The sequence below is a fragment of the Thunnus albacares genome, chromosome 24, assembly GCF_914725855.1.
Source record: "Thunnus albacares chromosome 24, fThuAlb1.1, whole genome shotgun sequence".
Lineage (NCBI taxonomy): Eukaryota > Metazoa > Chordata > Actinopteri > Scombriformes > Scombridae > Thunnus > Thunnus albacares.
In genome coordinates, this window is record NC_058129.1 from 11,011,649 (window position 1) to 11,031,588 (window position 19,940).

Below are 19,940 nucleotides of genomic sequence, written 5' to 3' on the forward strand. Positions count from 1 at the left end.
CCGTAGTATGATTTTCCAGTGGTAACCTGCAACAGGAACATTTACATCGCCAAAACTTTTTTCTCATGTGAAAAAGTGTAATTCCTTTCTTCAAAATAGCATATAGAAAAGGACTATGTATATTTAACATATCAATGTTTGTGTTTTCAGATATTAAAAAGGAAGAATATTGAATTGGCCTCCGTCGTTTTGAATAATAATTCTTTACTTTTGGGGATTACTTCTATGACCTCCCACATGTGGTTATTCTAGGGCTTAAATGTGCAACAACAATATTAAATGCGGCAAATGTGTGTAAATTTAAGCTTTGCTGGAAGTCCTGACGAACGAAAGCGAAAGTAATTAATGTTCAAATCCTGGATGTATCCCAATGATTTGTATGAGCGGGATGTTCCACTATAACAGGGGGGATCAGTTTATGTTCTGATAAATAAGAATTTTTTTAGAGCAAAACAGCAACAGTTGGTTAAATCAGCAGTTTATTCGACATTGAAGTAAATCTCGTTATGTTGTTTATAGGCAGATTTATTCTAGGGATTACTTATATTATTTTCATATTGACACCTACCTGCTGTACACCTGGATTAGTACAGTCCTAGTCTCCCATAGGCAGACCTGTCTGCACACCTGAATTTTTAAAAAATTGGCGCACATGCGGCAGCAATGGCAAACCGTGCAGTCTTATATTTCCTTTTTATTGTGGAGGTTTTTCCAAAAGGTAAGAAAAAGGAATCCGTTATTATAATGTACGTTAGTAACGCAATGCATGTAACAGCATTATGTTAGGATACAAAAAGGTGACTGCTTACCGTTACAGTTACAGAAAAAATACGTATTCAGATTATCGTTACATTTTGTAAAAAGGGGGATTATTAATATTAATTTGAGAGCACTTTGTGCTTGCTCGCAGCAATGTGTCTCTGTAATCATGAAAGCTGCAGCGGGCGGTTGTCAAGCCCACTATGCCTGCAGGTGGTGGAAGCAGAGAGCTGCACACACACTGCTGTCACACCGATAGTAAATAACATTATCGGTTCCGTTTGTCATTTGCTAAGTGATAGTTTAAAATAAATCAATCTCTGACTCTGCTGTTATCTGCTGGCTGAACACTGAAACACACAGTTGCGCGAGAACTGTATTAAAACTGCAATTGACTGTTCTGTTGTCTCACATAGTGAAGTTAAATTCATATTATTGATATTTATTTACTCTTGTCTTTATTTGCACATTTGGTATTGAAGTAATCCGAAATTAACGGAAAGCAATCAAGTTGCATTACTTTAATATTGTGGTACTTGGATTAGGTTACTGATTACATTTTTAACAGGTGAGGGAGATCAGGGTTGAAGGTCACATTTTAAATTCAAATCAAATCCTTCACTTTGATTGGACCGTTACTAACTGGGCGGGGCTTGCTCCACACACACACACACACACACACACACACACACACACACACCTCACCTGTTGTTAGAGCAGGAGGAGGAAGAGGGAGGAAGCAATGAATTAGTCTCTTTCTATCTCTCTCCATATTTCTCTGTAAGCTACCACGACCCACAAAACGGTGAAGTGTGGTTTTATACAGACATTTTGACTGGAGTGGCCAAGATGGGACACAGAGCTAGTGGGGGGTTTACCTGTGTAAAACATATTTTATACACTTGTCAGCGATGTTATTCATATCATTGTGGCGTTAAGTCCGCTTGCATCAGCTCTACTATCTCTGAGCTGTGAACTTCACTGTAATAACTTTAGCTTACAGTCCTGCTTTAAAGTTCTCAGTGGATTTCACTTACCTTAAAAACATCGTACACAATGCTACAAGTAGCTACATGTGTAAATCGCACCTTAACATTTACTACCAATACAGAAACAATGTTGAGCATACACAATCATAAACAATTTTTCTCATCTGCATGAGTAAAAATCTCTTAAATTCCATAGACTACTCTTACTCAGTTTAACTAATTGAAAAATGGCAGTGTTTTTCCCACCTTATTATGTTGATGAACTTGACTAATTACTTATCAGGTCTGGGGTGGCCAATTAGATTTCAGGGGTGGCTGTGGTCATCCCAGGCCACTTCCTAAAATTTCCATTGGTTTTATATGATGATTATATGATGAAATTTAGTCATCATGAATCATCAAACATTTGAAACTATTTTGCAGGAAGAGAAAAGACAGGGATTTTGATGAAAAAATACTCTGATACTGATTTTTTGGCATATATTTGGCATATAACAAGAGATAAATGAACAGTTAATACAGGGGCACAGGATTAAAACTGGGAAAATGTGTTTTTCATTTCATGGGGCCTTTAATAGATTCCCTTTTAATGTTTAATGGAAGCCTTAAGTGTCAGGTAGGAACTGAATGACTTTACTCTCCTTCAGCTTATTCTGTTCCAAAGATGTGGACTGTCAAATACATCTTGTGGACTTGTGACAACCATCACCATTGTGGGGTTGGTAGTCACACACTGTTGGTTGGTTGTTCCTGTTATTTTAATGAAGAAAAATAAAAATCTTAAAAATGAATTTAAAAGGTTTAATTTCATTGAAATGCAACAACCTAACACATCTCCTGCTTCGAGAGAACAGGAAAAATCATTGCTGTAAGTGCATTTTTTGTCCTCATATAACAAAATTGTGCAGCTTCACCTCTCTGACTACCCTGAGCATTAGATCAGGTGAAGTTTGGTCGTTATTTGTCTTCCTGACAAAATTCCTGCCAATTTTTCTATGTAAAAAGAAAAAAAGGACTGGATATATCACACCATGCATGTATATGCCAACAAAGAACAGAATGTGACAAACATCCCCAACAACCACATGTTATAGTGTAACTAAGGAAAAAACTATCTAAACTATATTTCTCCCTTCATACTTTTTACTGGCAATAGTTGTTTTATTATAAACAGATTGTGTAAAAGCCTAGAAGAGAAACAGTGAAGCGCTGGATATTTAAATTTTGACATAAAAAACACTAAAAGTCTTCTCAGCTCAATGTCAAGTGTCTTACTCCTGAAATGACCTTGTAAGTGACCTTTGACCCCAATTCTTAAAATTTTGGTACCAACATTTTTAAACAGCACCCTCTAGGGAGTGAGATCTAATGAATGTGAGAACGAACCTAGTTGATAACCCTGTTCTCCCTGGATTACATTTTAAAAGTCACCCTTCCAACCCTGATTATAAATCACAATGTTAAGCTGTAGCCAAAACCTCGACGTGACGTCTATAACTGTCATTTCTTTTCCTCCATGCAGGTCTAACAGTTGTGATAGAAACACAACAGGCTGTGATGGCAGCAGTAGGAGAAGAGGTCCCCTTCAGCTGTCAGCTCATGCAGTCTAGAGATGTTCTTCAGGTCACATGGCAGAAACTTTCACCTGATGGGAAGAACAAGGATCTTGGCAGCTACAACAAATACTTTGGGCAAACAGTGAATCCTGGTTTTAAGGGGAAAGTGGAGTTTAAAGTTGCTGGACTGCAGAACTGCTCCATAATTATCAGGAAGGTGATGGAGCAGGATGAAGGCTGCTATCTCTGTTTGTTTAACACGTATCCTGATGGTTCTCTGACAGGCAGAACCTGCCTCCAACTCTATGGTGAGCTCCTTTCTTCACTTTTGAAAACATATTTGTGGTGAATTACAGTTTTAACTTGTTTCACATTGATGGCAGTTAGAAATGATGGCTGTTAAATTGTCTGTTTGACGTCATTTTGCCATGAAATGCAAATACTTCACATCACAAACATCATGTTGTACATACTCTGCATTTCACACACTTTGCATCCAACTGTCATAAAAGCTGATTTTCTTCCCAAATGTAAGAAGACATGATGGTCATGATATTTAAATTATTTTATGATTATATAACATTCCTCAATTTGTGCAATGAAATGTAGGAAACAGAGTCAACTGCTCATCATAATGTTCAAGAAGCCAAAGATTTCTTAAAATGCTTGTTTTACTCAGTCTAAAGCCCAAATATATTTGATTTATAATGTTAGAAAACAGAGGAAATCAGCAAAAAAAAAATTTAACAACTTCCTCCATGTGATATTTTTTAATGTTTTGTCTTTGCAGAGCTGCATGAACCCATTCTACAAATCAGAGAATCAAACTCTACTGAAGAGACAGTTGTGTCCTGCTCGGCCACAGGTCGTCCTGCTCCCACAGTAACTCTGAATGTCACACAACAAGACCTCTACTTCTCTCACAACAGCACAGTCAGTGTCACCAACACCAACGGTACAGTCACCGTCACCACTACAGCTGTGCTGTCTGGTTTCCATGAAAACGATGCACAGGTTGGATGTACAGCACGGCTGCTCTCAGTTCCTGAAATTCAGGTGTTTATGATGATTCCTGCGGTGAAACAATCGTCTGCTGATGGTGAGAAACACTTCCAAACCACAGATTTATAGATAGATCATCATTTTATGATTCTGATTGGGTTTCATTTTTCAGGTTTAAACGCACAGTATATAATTTCAGCCACTAGGGGTCCCTCAATCAAAACAATAACAAAAGACAGACTGTGATGACATTGTGAAGTAGCGTGGGATCATGGGAGTTGTTGTCTTCATTGTTAAACAAACAGCTTCTTCAGGTTAGGATTACTGCAGTGTTCATCTTTCAAGATGTTTTTAGTGGGAGCTGAATTATCCGCAGAGATCCCCTCCTCTCCAGAAACAAACATACACAGGGATTAAAACTGGTAAAAAATACTGAATAAAGCTGTTTCATGTAAAAAAATCAGTGTTTCTCCGACGATGTTCGGCGAGTACTGGACTTCTGAGAGGGGCTGCTAGCTGAGCTGCTGCTCTTGTTTGCTCAGCTTGTTTCTCTGATAACTTAAGATTCATAAGACGTCCGATGACTAAAATCCTTCATCCAGTTAAGATATACTTAAAGACGACCAGAATCTAAAAAGTTTATTATGAAAATGTGTCTGAAAACTGAATAAAAGTCAATTTATAACAGTTTCTGTTGAACAACCACAACACCAACGTATTATCTTGTAGGTGTATGATCTTTGGTAGATGCAATTGTAGTGGACAAACACAATGCCAACGTATGCATCTTGTGCGTGTATAATCTTTGGTAGAGGGGGTATGACGCCATTGACAGAGACCAAATGAAACGGCCTGTTACCTTGATTAAAATTACAGATTTCTCTGGGTTTGAAAATTGTTGGAAACATTTGGGATAATGTAAGTACACAACATATATATATAATATAACATGTTATATATATATATATATATATAACATAGGTCTAGTTGTTTTTAGACATTTTAAGTGCGGAATATTACATATTATTGCATTAATGAGGATCTGGTTCCGATAAAGGTAAGTTAAGCTTAAAGTTGTCTCAAGTCAAAGTACACATTTAAACCGTAGTTGCTTTATGAATGTTTAATGTTCCATATCACAGTTTTTCCTCTTTTTCTCATAGATTTCACTTTGATCGTTGCATTGTTTGTGACAGTGGCTGTTTGTGTTGCTGTAGTCGTCACTCTCGTCACTGTCCTGCTCAGACGTAAAAATAAGAACAGGTAATTTCAACTTTCAACTCAATATCTGTCTTGTTGTGATACCAGTGTCTCACAGTTAATATGGTAATAATTTATTGACATTTATACCATGGTCTGGGTGAATACTCGATTCTGATTGGCTGCAGGGTGTCAACTACAAAGTAGTTCCAGTGAAACTGTCTGTTCACCGTTCTAAGTTAATGCGCTGACTAAAAGGAGTAACCATAGCAACAGGGACCAGTAAAAGCCTCTGTTTACAATTAATTGCAACACATTAAGAAGCTAACAAATTACAACAAGTGACTTCAACATTTCTTTTAATCTATTTGGAGAATATGACAACTTTGATGACTGTGATGCAGCTGAAGAAAAAGAAACTGAAAAGAAACGTGAGAAACGGCACAAGGAGTTAACAGCGGGAGAATTATTTAACAAGGCATACTGACACCTCAACATTAGAAATAAAGTAAATGAAAAAAAATCTGAATATCTTATTTACAACAGTGAGTGTAGTCCTTCGGTGCCTCGTCCTCTGAACACCACAGGATGGCAACTGTAACACACAAACTGCAAGAAGTACACTGCCCCTCTGAACTCACTGATACTTTAAAACCATCGTCTCACATCCTGTTCGCTGTTCAACTTGCTACTTCAGGCTGCAGCCATCAGTACACATGGCCTATCATTAATTTGTTAATATCTTGATATTGATTTGGGGACAATGACATGGCTGGATTGCTGGCTAGTCTTGTTGTTAAACATACTGTCAAATTATATGTACTGTTTCTCAACCGCCAACGCAATGTTATTGACTTTGAATCTTGCTAGTATAACATTAGCTTTCTGGATCATAGCTGAGCCAAAGGGTTCTATGAGCTGAGTGGACTAGAAATATCTCCTGCTGCCAAGTCGTATCTAAGGTTCTTTCTATTTACTGGAGTAGTAAACAATGTTTGCATTGCATAAGAACCTCATATGATCATGATTGTCCCAGGTATTAGTCAAACCCTCAGGTGTTACCAGAGAAACTGAGTTATGGCTTGTGAAAAACTTTAGATTTTGATCGCAGAACGCATAAAAATATACATTAATGGTCTTAATTTTTTTCTTTGGCAAGTGACCGTGGTATAAGTGGGATAATGTCCTTCGATGTGTCCATAATCAGGATCCTGTTATACCATAGTCTGGGTGAATACTTTTTTCTGATTGGCCAGCAGGTGTGTGTTAAAACCATTTATTGCACACGTAGTTCGGCTCAAGTTTAATCACCGTTCTAAAATCATTCGCTACCTAACCTGCAACCATAGGATCATTAAAGAGCACAGCTGTCAAAGCTTACTCGTTATGAAGTTTTGAAGAATGGGACGCAGCAGAGGAAAAAAAAGATGGAGAAGAACAGAAAGAAACTAAGTGAAATGCTGCACAAAGAACTGACACCTGGAGAGCTTAGAGTGATAGAGGAAGGATGAGATTTATACAAATAAAGACAAAATGGGCATTTAATATATTTTCTCTACCAAAAACAAAAGAAAACTGATTTGGAGACTCTGCGGTTCTGCTTAATGATACTTTACGTGAATTTTAAGCCTCGGCTCAGGCTGGCGGCGAGTACAGTGTGGCAAGTTGTCATGATAACCTTTTGATTTTGAGTGCAAAACTTTCACCAAAAATTGGTGAATGCTTTTATTTTATATTTTTGGCAAATGACCATAAGTAGGATAATGAACTTGTAGGTGTGCGTTTAACAGTTTTAAGGCACGACGTGGAGATGAAGAACCACCCGATCCAAAGCGGAGGTGTGAAGTGCCTTAAAAACTTTTGACGCACACCTGCAAGTTGATTATCAAATCAAATGGAAATAAAGTAAAGTACAAGTACCTCAAAACTTTGCTTGAGTAAATATACCACTGTAAATAATATATAAATGTTCTTAAATCCTTCGGTCTGTCACACAGGGATGCTGAGAGCAAGACGCCACAAAAACCAATCAAAGACACTCATGAGTAAGACAATTTCATAATTATTCACTTGTTTACTCTTCATGGTCCATTGTGTACTCATAGTCAGCCTGTTTATCCACATAACTGTTAACTGTCAGAGTAATTCAGTGATAGAAATATGTATGACGTATTGTAATAATGTGAATGGACACTGGCTCATGTCTTGTTTTGATCTGAAGGTGCAAAACACCTTTAATGAAGGAGGTGAACGAGCAGATCAGGAGACGAACACCTCAGGAGAAAAGTCCAAAAGGGGAGAAACCAGAACCACCATCTCAACACACAGCAGGAAGTCTATTTACCAAACCAATCAAAGACAATTATGAGTAAGACAATTTCATAATTATTCACTTGTACATATTTATTATTAATTGCTTCTTCAGAAAATGATTTAATCTGTCTTCTCTCTATTTTGTCATTTAAGTTCCTTTCTGTCTCTATATCTCTCTAACTAATGTGTTATTTATACATGAAGCTGATTCTGATGCACTTTACTCTTCATGGTCCATTGTGTACTCATAGTCAGCCTGTTTATCCACATAACTGTTAACTGTCAGAGTCATTCAGTGATAGAAATATGTATGATGTTTTGTTATAATGTGAGTGGAAACTGACTCATGTCTTGTTTTTATCTGAAGGTGCAAAACACCTTTAATGGAGAAGGAGAACCAGCAGATCAGGAGACGAACACCTCAGGAGAAAAGTCCAAAAGGGGAGAAACCAGAACCACCATCTCAACACACAGCAGGAAGTCTATTTACCAAACCAATCAAAGACAATTATGAGTAAGATAATTTCATAATTATTCACATATTTATCATTAATTGCTTCTTCAGAAAATTATTTAATCTGTCTTCTCTCTATTTTGACATCTAAGTTCCTTTCTGTCTCTATATCTCTCTAACTAATGTGTTATTTATACATGAAGCTGATTCTGATGCACTTTACTCTTCATGGTCCATTGTGTACTCATAGTCAGCCTGTTTATCCATATAACTGTTAACTGTCAGTCATTCAGTGATAGAAATATGTATAACGTATTGTAATAATGTGAGTGGAAATTGACTCATGTCTTGTTTTTATCTGAAGGTGCACACCTTTAATGGAGAAGGAGAACCAGCAGATCAGGAAACGGACATCTCAGAAGAAAAATCCAAAAGGGGAGAAACCAGAACCACCATCTAAACGCATAGCAAGAAGTCTATTTAGTGACAAACAACCTACAAGACTGTAGTTTCAATACAAAGTCAGTCAGACTTGAACAAAGCTGCATCAAAGCATGTGTTGTTAAAATCTTCAGACATTGTAAAAGAATCAGAAAGTGTCCTGAACAAGATGAATCTCTAATCTTATATCTCCAGATCGAAAAGATTAATGTACACAGAGGTTTTGATGTTTTTGGAATATTTTAATACTAGTGCAGTACCTGTTCAAAACATGCCTGTTTGGAATGGGCCGATTTCTCAGTTTTGCCCCTCCCCTAAACGCCTCTCATGCAGACTATTGGTAGACACTACAATTTACCGATGCTCCCTAAACGCCTTACATGCAGGCTATCAGTAGACATTATAATGTACCCATTTCTGGAGATTACAATTTTGAGTTGAGCTGAAGTTGATCAGATGAGCTGTAGTGCCTGTTTCAAATGTGTCTTAGAAACCTTGCACTATGTCTTGAACATACATACAAAGTTCCAGCGTGTGAGGAACAGGAATAGAGCTCAACTCTCTATTCATTCTCTATAGTAGTTCTCACTCTCCACGAGCAGAAGAGGAAGCGAATCAACATTATCAATGTAATTTATGAGGTATTTTTATATATATCTCGAGAACTGCTCATCCAAACAACTTCACACATTGACATTGCACTTCCCCGTTTCTCCAGTAATCCACCCACCAGGTAGTAAGTAGGATCAGATGAATGGTTCTCAAGATATATGAAACTTACATACAGACATACAGAGATTCCTCGCTTTTTATAGAGAGATGTCTACTGTCTCTTACATGTTGAATACAACCAGTTCCTCTTCTTTCTTGCTGTTTGTTGGGACTTTAAACTATTTTTTGTAAGTATTTTGTAAATTCTTTTTTTTCTTTTACACCAATTTATTGTTGCATCCATCCATATTTTTGTAAAATGTAAATAGATTCTAGTTTTGTTCTTTGCACTATTTTCTTCTGCTTATTTTCCTCTTTTTATTTTTTTCATATAAACCTAGATTTTTTTTGTATAAAATGAATTTAGCCAAGGATTGAATTACTCTGAATGTAAATAATGAATGTGCATTACTTTAAAGATGTAGTTTTTCTGTAAAACTATCTTTTGTACTTTGTATTTGTCTTTTGTTGTAAATATTTCTGAACATGAATACTTTCTCATAGTCTCACGTGTCTAATTACAGCTACATTTTTCATCAAGCAGTGGCTTTGTCTCTTCCTCTTAACTTGGCGTTAGATGTGTTTGTGTGTCACAACTACTGTCTCAGTCCTGCTCATTTAGTCCTTTCTGTCTCTGTCTCAGCCTCCAGCCTCCTTCTTACTTCTCCAGACCTCTTGCATCGACATTGAACCTTCCATTCTCTGCCATTCATCACCTGACCACCAGGTGGCCTCAGACTTCTCCACTGGTCTGCTCACCGGTTCTCACCTGTTTGTCTGTTAACTTGAATTTTAAACTATTAAAGTGCCTTTACCTGATGTGATGTTGTTATTCCTCCTGACTGGCTTCTGTTTAGCGGATTGTTTCTTTGCACCATGGGACACTCTCAGACATAACACTATTTATATTATATTTTCATATTGTACCACTTGCAGCAACAATGACACACGTTGCTGTTATAAAACTCTTTTTTTGTTTTAGGAATCTTTCCAACAGGTAAGAGAGAGATGTTACAGTAGTGTGTACTTTTTCTGCTGAAATTTAAAGCACAGTGGAGGATTCCTGTGTATTTTTAACTCTAACCCAAAGTTATGATAACTCAATCAGCAGGATTCAATATTTCTTCTCAAAACAAAGTTATAGTCTCTTTAATGGAGACACAGCAAGAGGGGGGAAAGGAGGAACTTATTACCTTCTTTTTCATTTGAGCATCTTCAGACTAAATTACTTTAACCAAATATATATATAGAGAGAGACCTGAGTCACAACTATTTTCAAATCAAATAAAACCATATAAGTAACTGGACATGGTCACATGTTGTATGAAGCATGTACATCATAAAGTTACATACACATTTCACATTAAAATCTCAACATCATCAGAAAATAATTTTTCTTGTAAATCTCTTGATTTGCTCCAAAATTATTATCAATCCCTCAGTTCAAATGAAGAAAAAAGAAAAATCAATTAATCAATGCATGTGTCTTTAACTCCAAAGATGAATGATATAGAATCTAAACTAAACCACTCTCACCATATCAATAATAGATGATAAACTATAAAGATAAATTACTGTAACATAGTAGCATCTGAATCCATATATTAGCAAGAAAAATACTAAAATGATGCTTAACACATGTGTGCTAAACAATCTAACACTACTGTTAAATAAACTACAAATACTGTTTATCTTAATCACTAAAAGCTTACAGCACCTGGTGTTTCCATTAAACAATGTATTTCTTCACTTGTTCTATCAAGTTTAATCAGTAACAACTACTTGTCACCAAAAACCAAAGATTAGAGAAAAAGTCCAAATACTGAAAACAGATTTATGTATCAGAGCTTTGTTTTTTCTTCTTTCCTCTCCCATTAATCATCTCACGACCCTTCAGATTTATCTGGAGACCCTTTGGAGGGGCCCGACCCCTAGGTTGGGAACCACTGGATATATTATACTGATATATTTATCATATGTAAATCTTTGTTTTTCCAGCCTCTCACATCATATGTGACTCTGCCAAGATATTAAAAAGGAAGAATATTGAATTGGCCTCTATAGTTTTGAATAATAATTCTTTACCTTTAGGGATTACTACTATAACCTCCTACATGTGAATATTTCAGGGCTTAAATGTGCAACAACAATATTAAATGCAGCATATATGAGCAAAATTAAAGTTTGCTGAAAGTACTGACGACGGAAAGCGAAAGTGATTAATGTTTACACCACAATTAGATGTACCTATCTCAATGACGTGCACGAGCGGGATGTTCCACTATAACAGGGGGGATCAGTTTATGTGCTGGTAATATGGATTTTTTTTAGAGCACAACAGCAGCAGCTGGTTAAATCAGCAGTTTATTCGACATTGAGGTGAATCCTGTTGTTGAATCATGTTGTTTATAGAGGGATTTAATATAGAGATTACTTAACTACATTATTTTTTATATTGACACCCACCTACTGTACACCTGGATTAGTACAGTCCTAGTCGCCCATAGGCACACCTGTCTTTGGAGCGCGATTTTCACATTTTGGCGCACATTCAGCAGCAATGGCAAACCGTGTAGTCTTATATTTCCTTGTCGTGGTGGAGGTATTTCCAAAAGGTAAGAAAAAGAAATCCATAATTATAATGTATGTTACTGGATCCCACAGAATGGTGTCGGATATAGTTTTATTTTTTTTAGCCTGAGCAGAGGCGTTGTTAATGAAGCTGGAAAAGAGTCTATGGGTGTCCTCTTGATTAATTAAGCCTCTGTTCGCCTTCTGGAGCAGCTGTCAGTCTTCACAGGGTATTGTAGCTCCAGATACAATCAGACTATTGTGCAGGAGAAGGATGTCAGTCTCACAAGTAGCAGACCACGACTGACACAGGCAAGAGAAGTCTTGGAGAGAAACGACCCAGTAAAAGTCAGCTGAGATTCTCCCGCGTTGTTCACACCTGTACGGTTTCACTTGGCGCTCCGCAATCAGCCTCCCCCGGCCAGGACAAGAGGAAGCCTATCCTCCTTTCCAAGACAACCGGACTGGGTGATGAAAACCGGCAAAACTGTGGATAAAACAGCCTTACGTTTTAAACCGGTGTTTTTTTCCGCTGCTGTTTGTCGGCCGGAAGTGGAGTCGTTATGTCACCGCTGAGAGCGAGTTAATGAAAACAAACCGATGACTAAAATCATGTATTCGGTTAAAATATATAGTCAAAAACCCAAAGAGCGCGACTTAAGAATGTGGCCAAAAACTCTCCCTCTGGCCTTCTGGCGGGTACTCACAGACGCGGAAGCATGCGCCAAAACCATTTGTTGAGAGTAGTTAAGCCTAAAAGTAACTTTGTAGCTTTTCAGATTTTGTCAATGACTGCTTCATTACATTATAAATCACAATGTTAAGCTGTAGCAAAAACATCAGCCACACATCTATAACTGTCGTTTCTTTTCCTCCATGCAGGTCTAACAGCTGTGATACAAACACAGCAGATTGTGATGGCAGCAGTAGGAGAAGATGTCTATCTCAGCTGTCAGCTCATGCAGTCTAGAGATGTTGTTCAGGTCACATGGCAGAAACTTTCACCTGAGGGGAAGAACAAGAATCTTGGCAGTTACAACAAACACTTCGGACAAACATTGAATCCTGGTTTTCAGGGGAAAGTGGAGTTTAAAGATGCTGGACTGCAGAACTGCTCCATAGTTATCAGGAAGGTGATGGAGCAGGATGAAGGCTGCTATCTCTGTTTGTTTAACACGTTTCCTGATGGTTATCTGACAGGCAAAACCTGCCTCCAACTCTATGGTGAGCTCCTTTCTTCACTTTTGAAAACCTATTCATGGTGAATTACAGTTTTAACTTGTTTAACATTGATGGCAGTTAGAAATGATGGCTGTTAAATTGTCTGCTTGCTGTCATTTTGCCATGAAATGCAAATACTTCACATCACTAAAAGCATGTTGTACATACTCTGCATTTCACACACTTTGCATCCAACTGTCATAAAAGTTCATTTTATTCCCAAATGTAAGAAGACATGATGGTCATGATATTTAAATTATATTATAATTATATCAAATTCCTCAATTTATGAAATGAAATGTAGGAAACAGAGACAACTGCTCATCATAATGTCCAAGAACCCAAATATTTCTTAAAATGTTTGTTTTATTCAGTCTAAAGCTCAAATATATTTGATTTACATTGTTATAAAACAGAGGAAATCAGAAAACAGTATAAACTAGTTGGTTTTTTTAACAACTTGCTCCATGTGATATTTTTTAATGTTTTGTCTTTGCAGAGCTGCATGAACCCATTCTACAAATCAGAGAATCAAAGTCTCCTGAAGAGACAGTTGTGTCCTGCTCGGCCACAGGTCGTCCTGCTCCCACAGTAACTCTGAATGTCCCACAACAAGACCTCTACTTCTCTCACAACAGCACAGTCAGTGTCACCAACACCAACGGTACAGTCACCGTCACCACTACAGCTGTGCTGTCTGGTTTCCATGGAAACGGTGCACAAGTTGGATGTGCAGCACGACTGCTCTCAGTCCCTGAAATTCAGGTGTTTAAGACGATTCCTGCTGACGGTGAGAAACACTTCAAAAACTGCAGATTTATTAACTGATTATCACTTTATGATTCTAATATTTGTTTTTCTTTCTTCAGGTTTTAATGATGAATCTGGATCCAATAAGAGTAAGTTAACCTTAAAGTTATCTCAAGTCAAAATTAGTAGTAGTTGCTTCATGAATGTTTAGTGTTTCATATCACATTTTTTCCTCTTTTTCTCACAGATTTTAATTTGACCGTTGCATTGATCGCAGCAGTGGCCTTTGTTTGTGTTGCTGTAGTCATCACTCTCGTCACTGTCCTGCTCATACGTAAACATAAGAACAGGTAATTTCAACTTTCAACTCAATATCTGTGTTGTTGTGATACCAGTGTCTCACAGTCAATATGGTAATAATTTATTGACATTTATACCATGGTCTGGGTGAATACTCGATTCTGATTGGCTGCAGGGTGTCCATTAATTGCTGATAATGAACACCTACAAAATAGTTCCAGTGAAACTGTCTGTTCACTGTTCTAAATTAATGCGCTGACTAAAATGAGTAACCATAGCAACGGGGACACAGTCAAAGCCTCCGTTTACAATTTATTGCAACATGTTAACAAGCTAACAAATTGCACCGAGTGACTTCAACATTTCTTTTAACCTCTTTGGAGAATATGACAACTTTGATGACTGTGATGCAGCTGAAAAAAGATAAATTGAAAAGAAACAAGAGAAACAGCACAAGGAGTTAACAGCGGGAGAAATATTTAACAAGGCATACTGACACCTCAACATTAGAAATGAAAAAGTATCTGAATATCTTATTTACAACACTGAGTGTAGTCCTTCGGTGCCTCGTCCTCTGAACACCACAGGATGGTAACTGTAACACACAAACTGCAAGAAGTACACTGCCCTTCTGAACTCACTGATACTTTAAAGCCATCGTCTCACATCCTGTTCGTTGTTCAACTCGCTACTTCAGGCTGCGGCCAACAGTAAACATGGCCTATCATTAATTTGTGAATATCTTGATATTGATTTGGGGACAATGACATGGCTGGATTGCTAGCTAGTCTTGTTGTTAAACATATTGTGAAATTATAACGACTGTTTGTTAACTGTACGCAATGTTGTTGACTTTGAGTCTTGCTAGTATAACATTAGCTTTCTGGATCATAGCTGAGCCAAAGGGTTCTATGAGCTGAGTGGACTAGAAATATCTCCTGTTGCCAAGTCGTATCTAAGGTTCTTTCTATTTACTGGAGTAGTGAACAATGTTTGCATTGCATAAGAACCTCATATGATCATGATTGTTCCAGGTATTAGTCAAACCCTCAGGTGTCACCAGAGAAACTGAGTTATTGCTTGTAAAAAACTTTCGGTTTTGATTGCAAAACGCATGAAAATGTAAATGAATGGTCTTTTTTGCACATTTAGTTCAGCTCAATTTTAATCACCGTTCTAAATTCACCCAGTGTGCAACCTGCAACCATAGGAATATTAAAGAGCACAGCTGTCAAAGCTTATTTGTTATGAAGTTTTGAAGAAAGGGACGCAGCAGAGGAAAAAAAGATGGAGAAGAAAAGAAAGAAACCAAGCGAAAAGCAGCACAAGGAACTGACACCTGAAGAGCTTAAAATGAAAGAGAAAGAGAAGGATGAGATTAATACAAAAAAGGCAACAAAATGGGCAGTTAATATACTGAGAGATATTCTCCACCCAAAAAACCCACGATAACCTTTTGATTTTGAGTGCAAAACTTTCAACAAAAATTGGCGAATGCTTTGATTTTATATTGTTGGCAAATGACCATAAGTGGGATAATGAACTTGTAGGTGTGCGTTTAACGGTTTTAAGGCACGACGTGGAGTTGAAGAACCACCCGATCCGAAGCAGAGGCATGAAGTGCCTTAAAAACTTTTGACGCACACCTGCAAGTTGATTATCAAATCAAATGGAAATAAAGTAAAGTACAAGTACCTCAAAACTTTTCTTGAGTAAATATACCACTGTAAATAATATATAAATATTCTTAAATCCTTCAGTCTGTCACACAGGGATGCTGAGAGCAAGACGCCACAAAAACCAATCAAAGACACTCATGAGTAAGACAATTTCATAATTATTCACTTGTTCACTCTTCATGGCATAATCAGCCTTTTTATCCACATGACTGTTAACTCTGAGTAATTCAGTGATAGAAATATGTATGATGTATTGTAATAATGTGAGTGGAAATTGGCTCATGACTTATTTTTATCTGAAGGTGCAAAATACCTTTAATGAAGCTGGAGAACGAGCAGATCAGGAAACAAACACCTCAGGAGAAAAGTCCAGAAGAGGAGAAACCAGAACCACCATCTCAACACACAGCAGGAAGTCTATTTACCAAACCAATCAAAGACAATTATGAGTAAGACAATTTCATAATTATTCACTTGTACATATTTATTATTAATTGCTTCTTCAGAAAATGATTTAATCTGTCTTCTCTCTATTTTGACATTTAAGTTCCTGTCTGTCTCTATATCTCTCTAAGTAATGTGTTATTTATACATGAAGCTGATTCTGATGCACTTTACTCTTCATGGTCCATTGTGTACTCATAGTCAGCCTGTTTATCCACATAACTGTTAACTGTCAGAGTCATTCAGTGATAGAAATATGTATGATGTATTGTATTAATGTGAGTGGAAATTGACTCATGTCTTGTTTTTATCTGAAGGTGCAAAACACCTTTAATGAAGCAGGAGAGCGAGCAGATCAGGAAACGGACATCTCAGAAGAAAAATCCAAAAGGGGAGAAACCAGAACCACCATCTAAACGCATAGCAAGAAGTCTATTTAGTGACAAACAACCAGCAAGACTGTAGTTTCAATACAAAGTCAGTCAGACTTGAACAAAGCTACATCAAAGCATGTGTTGGTAAAATGTTCAGACATTGTAAAAGAATCAAAAAGTGTCCTGAACAAGATGAATCTCTCATCTTATATCTCCAGATCGAAAAGATTAATATACGCAGAGGTTTTGATGTTTTTGGAATATTTTAATACTAGTGCAGTACCTGTTCAAAACATGCCTGTTTGGAATGTGCCGATTTCTCATTTGTGCCCCTCCCCTAAATGCCTTTCATGCAGACTACTGGTAGACACTACAATTTACCGATGCTCCCTAAACACCTCTCATGCAGGCTATCAGTAGACGTTATAATGTACCCATTTCTGGAGATTACAATTTTGAGTTGAGCTGAAGGTGATCAGATGAACTGTAGTGCCTGTTTGAAATGTGTCTTAGAAACCTTGCACTATGTCTTGAACATACATACAAAGTTCCAGCGTGTGAGGAACAGGAATAGAGCTCAACTCTCTATTCATTCTCTATAGTAGTTCTCACTCTCCAGGAGCAGAAGAAGAAGCGAATCAACATTATCAACGTAATTTATGAGGTATTTTTATATATATCTCGAGAACTGCTCATCCAAACAACTTCACACATTGACATTGCACTTCCCCGTTTCTCCAGTAATCCACCCACCAGGTAGTAAGTAGGATCAGATGAATGGTTGTCAAGATATATGAAACTTACATACAGACATACAGAGATTCCTCGCTTTTTATAGAGAGATGTCTACTGTCTCTTACATGTTGAATACAACCAGTTCCTCTTCTTTCTTGCTGTTTGTTGGGACTTTAAACTCTACCAAGTATTTTGTAAATTCTTTTTTTTCTTTTACACCAATTTATTGTTGCATCCATCCATATTTTTGTAAAATGTAAATAGATTCTAGTTTTGTTCTTTGCACTATTTTCTGCTACTTATTTTCCTCTTTTTATTTTTTTCATACAAACCTAGATTTTTTTTGTATAAAATGAATTTAGCCAAGGATTGAATTACTCTGAATGTAAATAATGAATGTGCATTACTTTAAAGATGTAGTTTTTCTGTAAAACTATCTTTTGTACTTTGTATTTGTCTTTTGTTGTAAATATTTCTGAACATAAATACTTTCTCATAATGTCAGGTGCCTAATTACAGCTACATTTTTCATCAAGCAGTGTCTTTGTCTCTTCCTCTTAACTTGGTGTTAGATGTGTTTGTGTGTCACAACTACTGTCTCAGTCCTGCTCATTTAGTCCTTTCTGTCTCTGTCTCAGCCTCCAGCCTCCTTCTTACTTCTCCAGACCTCTTGCATCGACATTGAACCTTTCATTCTCTGCCATTCATCACCTGACCACCAGGTGGCCTCAGACTTCTCCACTGGTCTGCTCACCTGTTCTCACCTGTTTGCCTGATAACTTGAACTTTGAACTGTTAAAGTGCCTTTACCTGATGTGATGTTGTTGCTCCTCCTGACTGGCTTCTGTTAAGCAGATTGTTTCTTTGCATCATGGGACATTTTTAGATGTAACACACTGTTTATATTGTATTTTTAGAACTAATCAACTTTTTATAAAATAAGCAGTTTATACGACAAACTTTGCCACTTGCTGCAACGATGACTCACTCTTTTTTGTTTTGGGAATCTTTCCAAAAGGTAAGAGAGAGATGTTACAGTAGTCTGTACTTTTACAGAAGTCATTTTTTCTGCTGAAATTGGAAGCACCGCAGAGGATTCATGTATATTTTAAACTAACTCAAAGTGAATGTTTTGAGAAGAAATATTGAATCCTGCTGATTTATTCTTGTTTTCTACATTTCAAGTGCAACAGATGAATGCTTTTTGCTGGTGATAATTTTTACATACAGCAAACTAAGACTAAAAAAGCACCATTGGTATTTATTAGAAATGTGACTCGGATAAACAGGTTAAGGCCCTCTCAGAAACAGTTTTCTCTATGTTGTCAACATTTGTGCTGACCACAACCAACCAGCTACACATTTATGATCCTCACCAGTTAGACATGAAAACAGCTTAGTTATGAAACACCCTTTTCCTCATTTCAGTTTGTATAATAAAGTTTGGTGCTTTGCCTGCAGCTTGTCCAACTTTGAAACATAGGTTCCTGAAATAAATCATATTCTATAACTGAGTGAAGTTTCTCATGGCATTATAAAAAATTTGAGCCGTTCAAGTTTAATGCGATTTCCTTTCACCAAAAAAATTACAAAGGCTATCTTGGATTTGGATCTCTGCCATTGCTAGGTTTTTTATGACAAAAAATAAAAACAAAATAAGCAGCAGTAAATATTTTAAAAGAACAAAACCAGAATCTATTTACATTTTGTAAGAATATGGATGGGTGCAACAATAAATTGGTGTAAAACAATAAGAAATTACAAAATACTTGGTAGGGTTTAAAGTCACACAGAATTGCCATCATAGTCTGCTGTGTTTGTATCACAGTTGTTAGACTTACATGGATAAAAAAGAAAATAAATAAATCTAATGCCGAACCAAGAGGAAGCAACAAAGTCACTGCTTGATGAAAAATTTAGCTAATTAGGCACATGATACTATGAGAAAGTATTCATGTTCAGAAATATTTGATATGCAAACAAGAAAAATAGAATAAATGTTAATAGTTTTATAGAAAAGTTGCATCTTTACAGGAATAATACACATTCATTATTTACATTCAGTGTGATTTCATTTTTTTTTTTTAGCAAAATTCATTTGTTCATTCTTTTACAATGCCTGCACATTTTACCAACACATGCTTTGTGTTTGTGTTTGTGTTTTTAGTGTTAATGTTGGATTAGGGGGCATTCTCTACGAGTGTGTAGAAGGAAAAAAGGAACATCAGGACGATCAAACATCACTTTCAAACATGATCAGGCTTTAATTAGTGTAACTGTGTGCATAAAAGCTCAGCAGCGCCCTCTGCAGTTTTCAAAGAGAAGTGAAAAACAATAACATACCACCCTTCTATACACTTGTAGAGAATCCAACATTAACATTGCTGTTAGTTTGTCATTCAATAAACAAATGAAACCTGAGATAAATATTTGTGTCTTGT

The 19,940-nt window shown here is 36.8% G+C and overlaps 1 protein-coding gene across 1 annotated transcript; it reads left to right on the plus strand.

Annotated features, from left to right (window-relative positions):
- The first annotated feature begins 651 nt into the window (after positions 1 to 651).
- On the plus strand, positions 652 to 18,313 carry LOC122976338. The gene is made up of 9 exons (XM_044344772.1): positions 652 to 718; positions 3,271 to 3,612; positions 12,879 to 13,220; positions 13,717 to 14,007; positions 14,087 to 14,116; positions 14,215 to 14,317; positions 16,028 to 16,087; positions 16,249 to 16,395; positions 16,708 to 18,313. The coding sequence occupies exons 1-9, from the start codon at positions 664 to 666 to the stop codon at positions 16,853 to 16,855; spliced, it is 1,518 nt and encodes a 505-aa protein (XP_044200707.1). The 5' UTR covers positions 652 to 663; the 3' UTR covers positions 16,856 to 18,313.
- Positions 18,314 to 19,940: the final 1,627 nt, after the last annotated feature.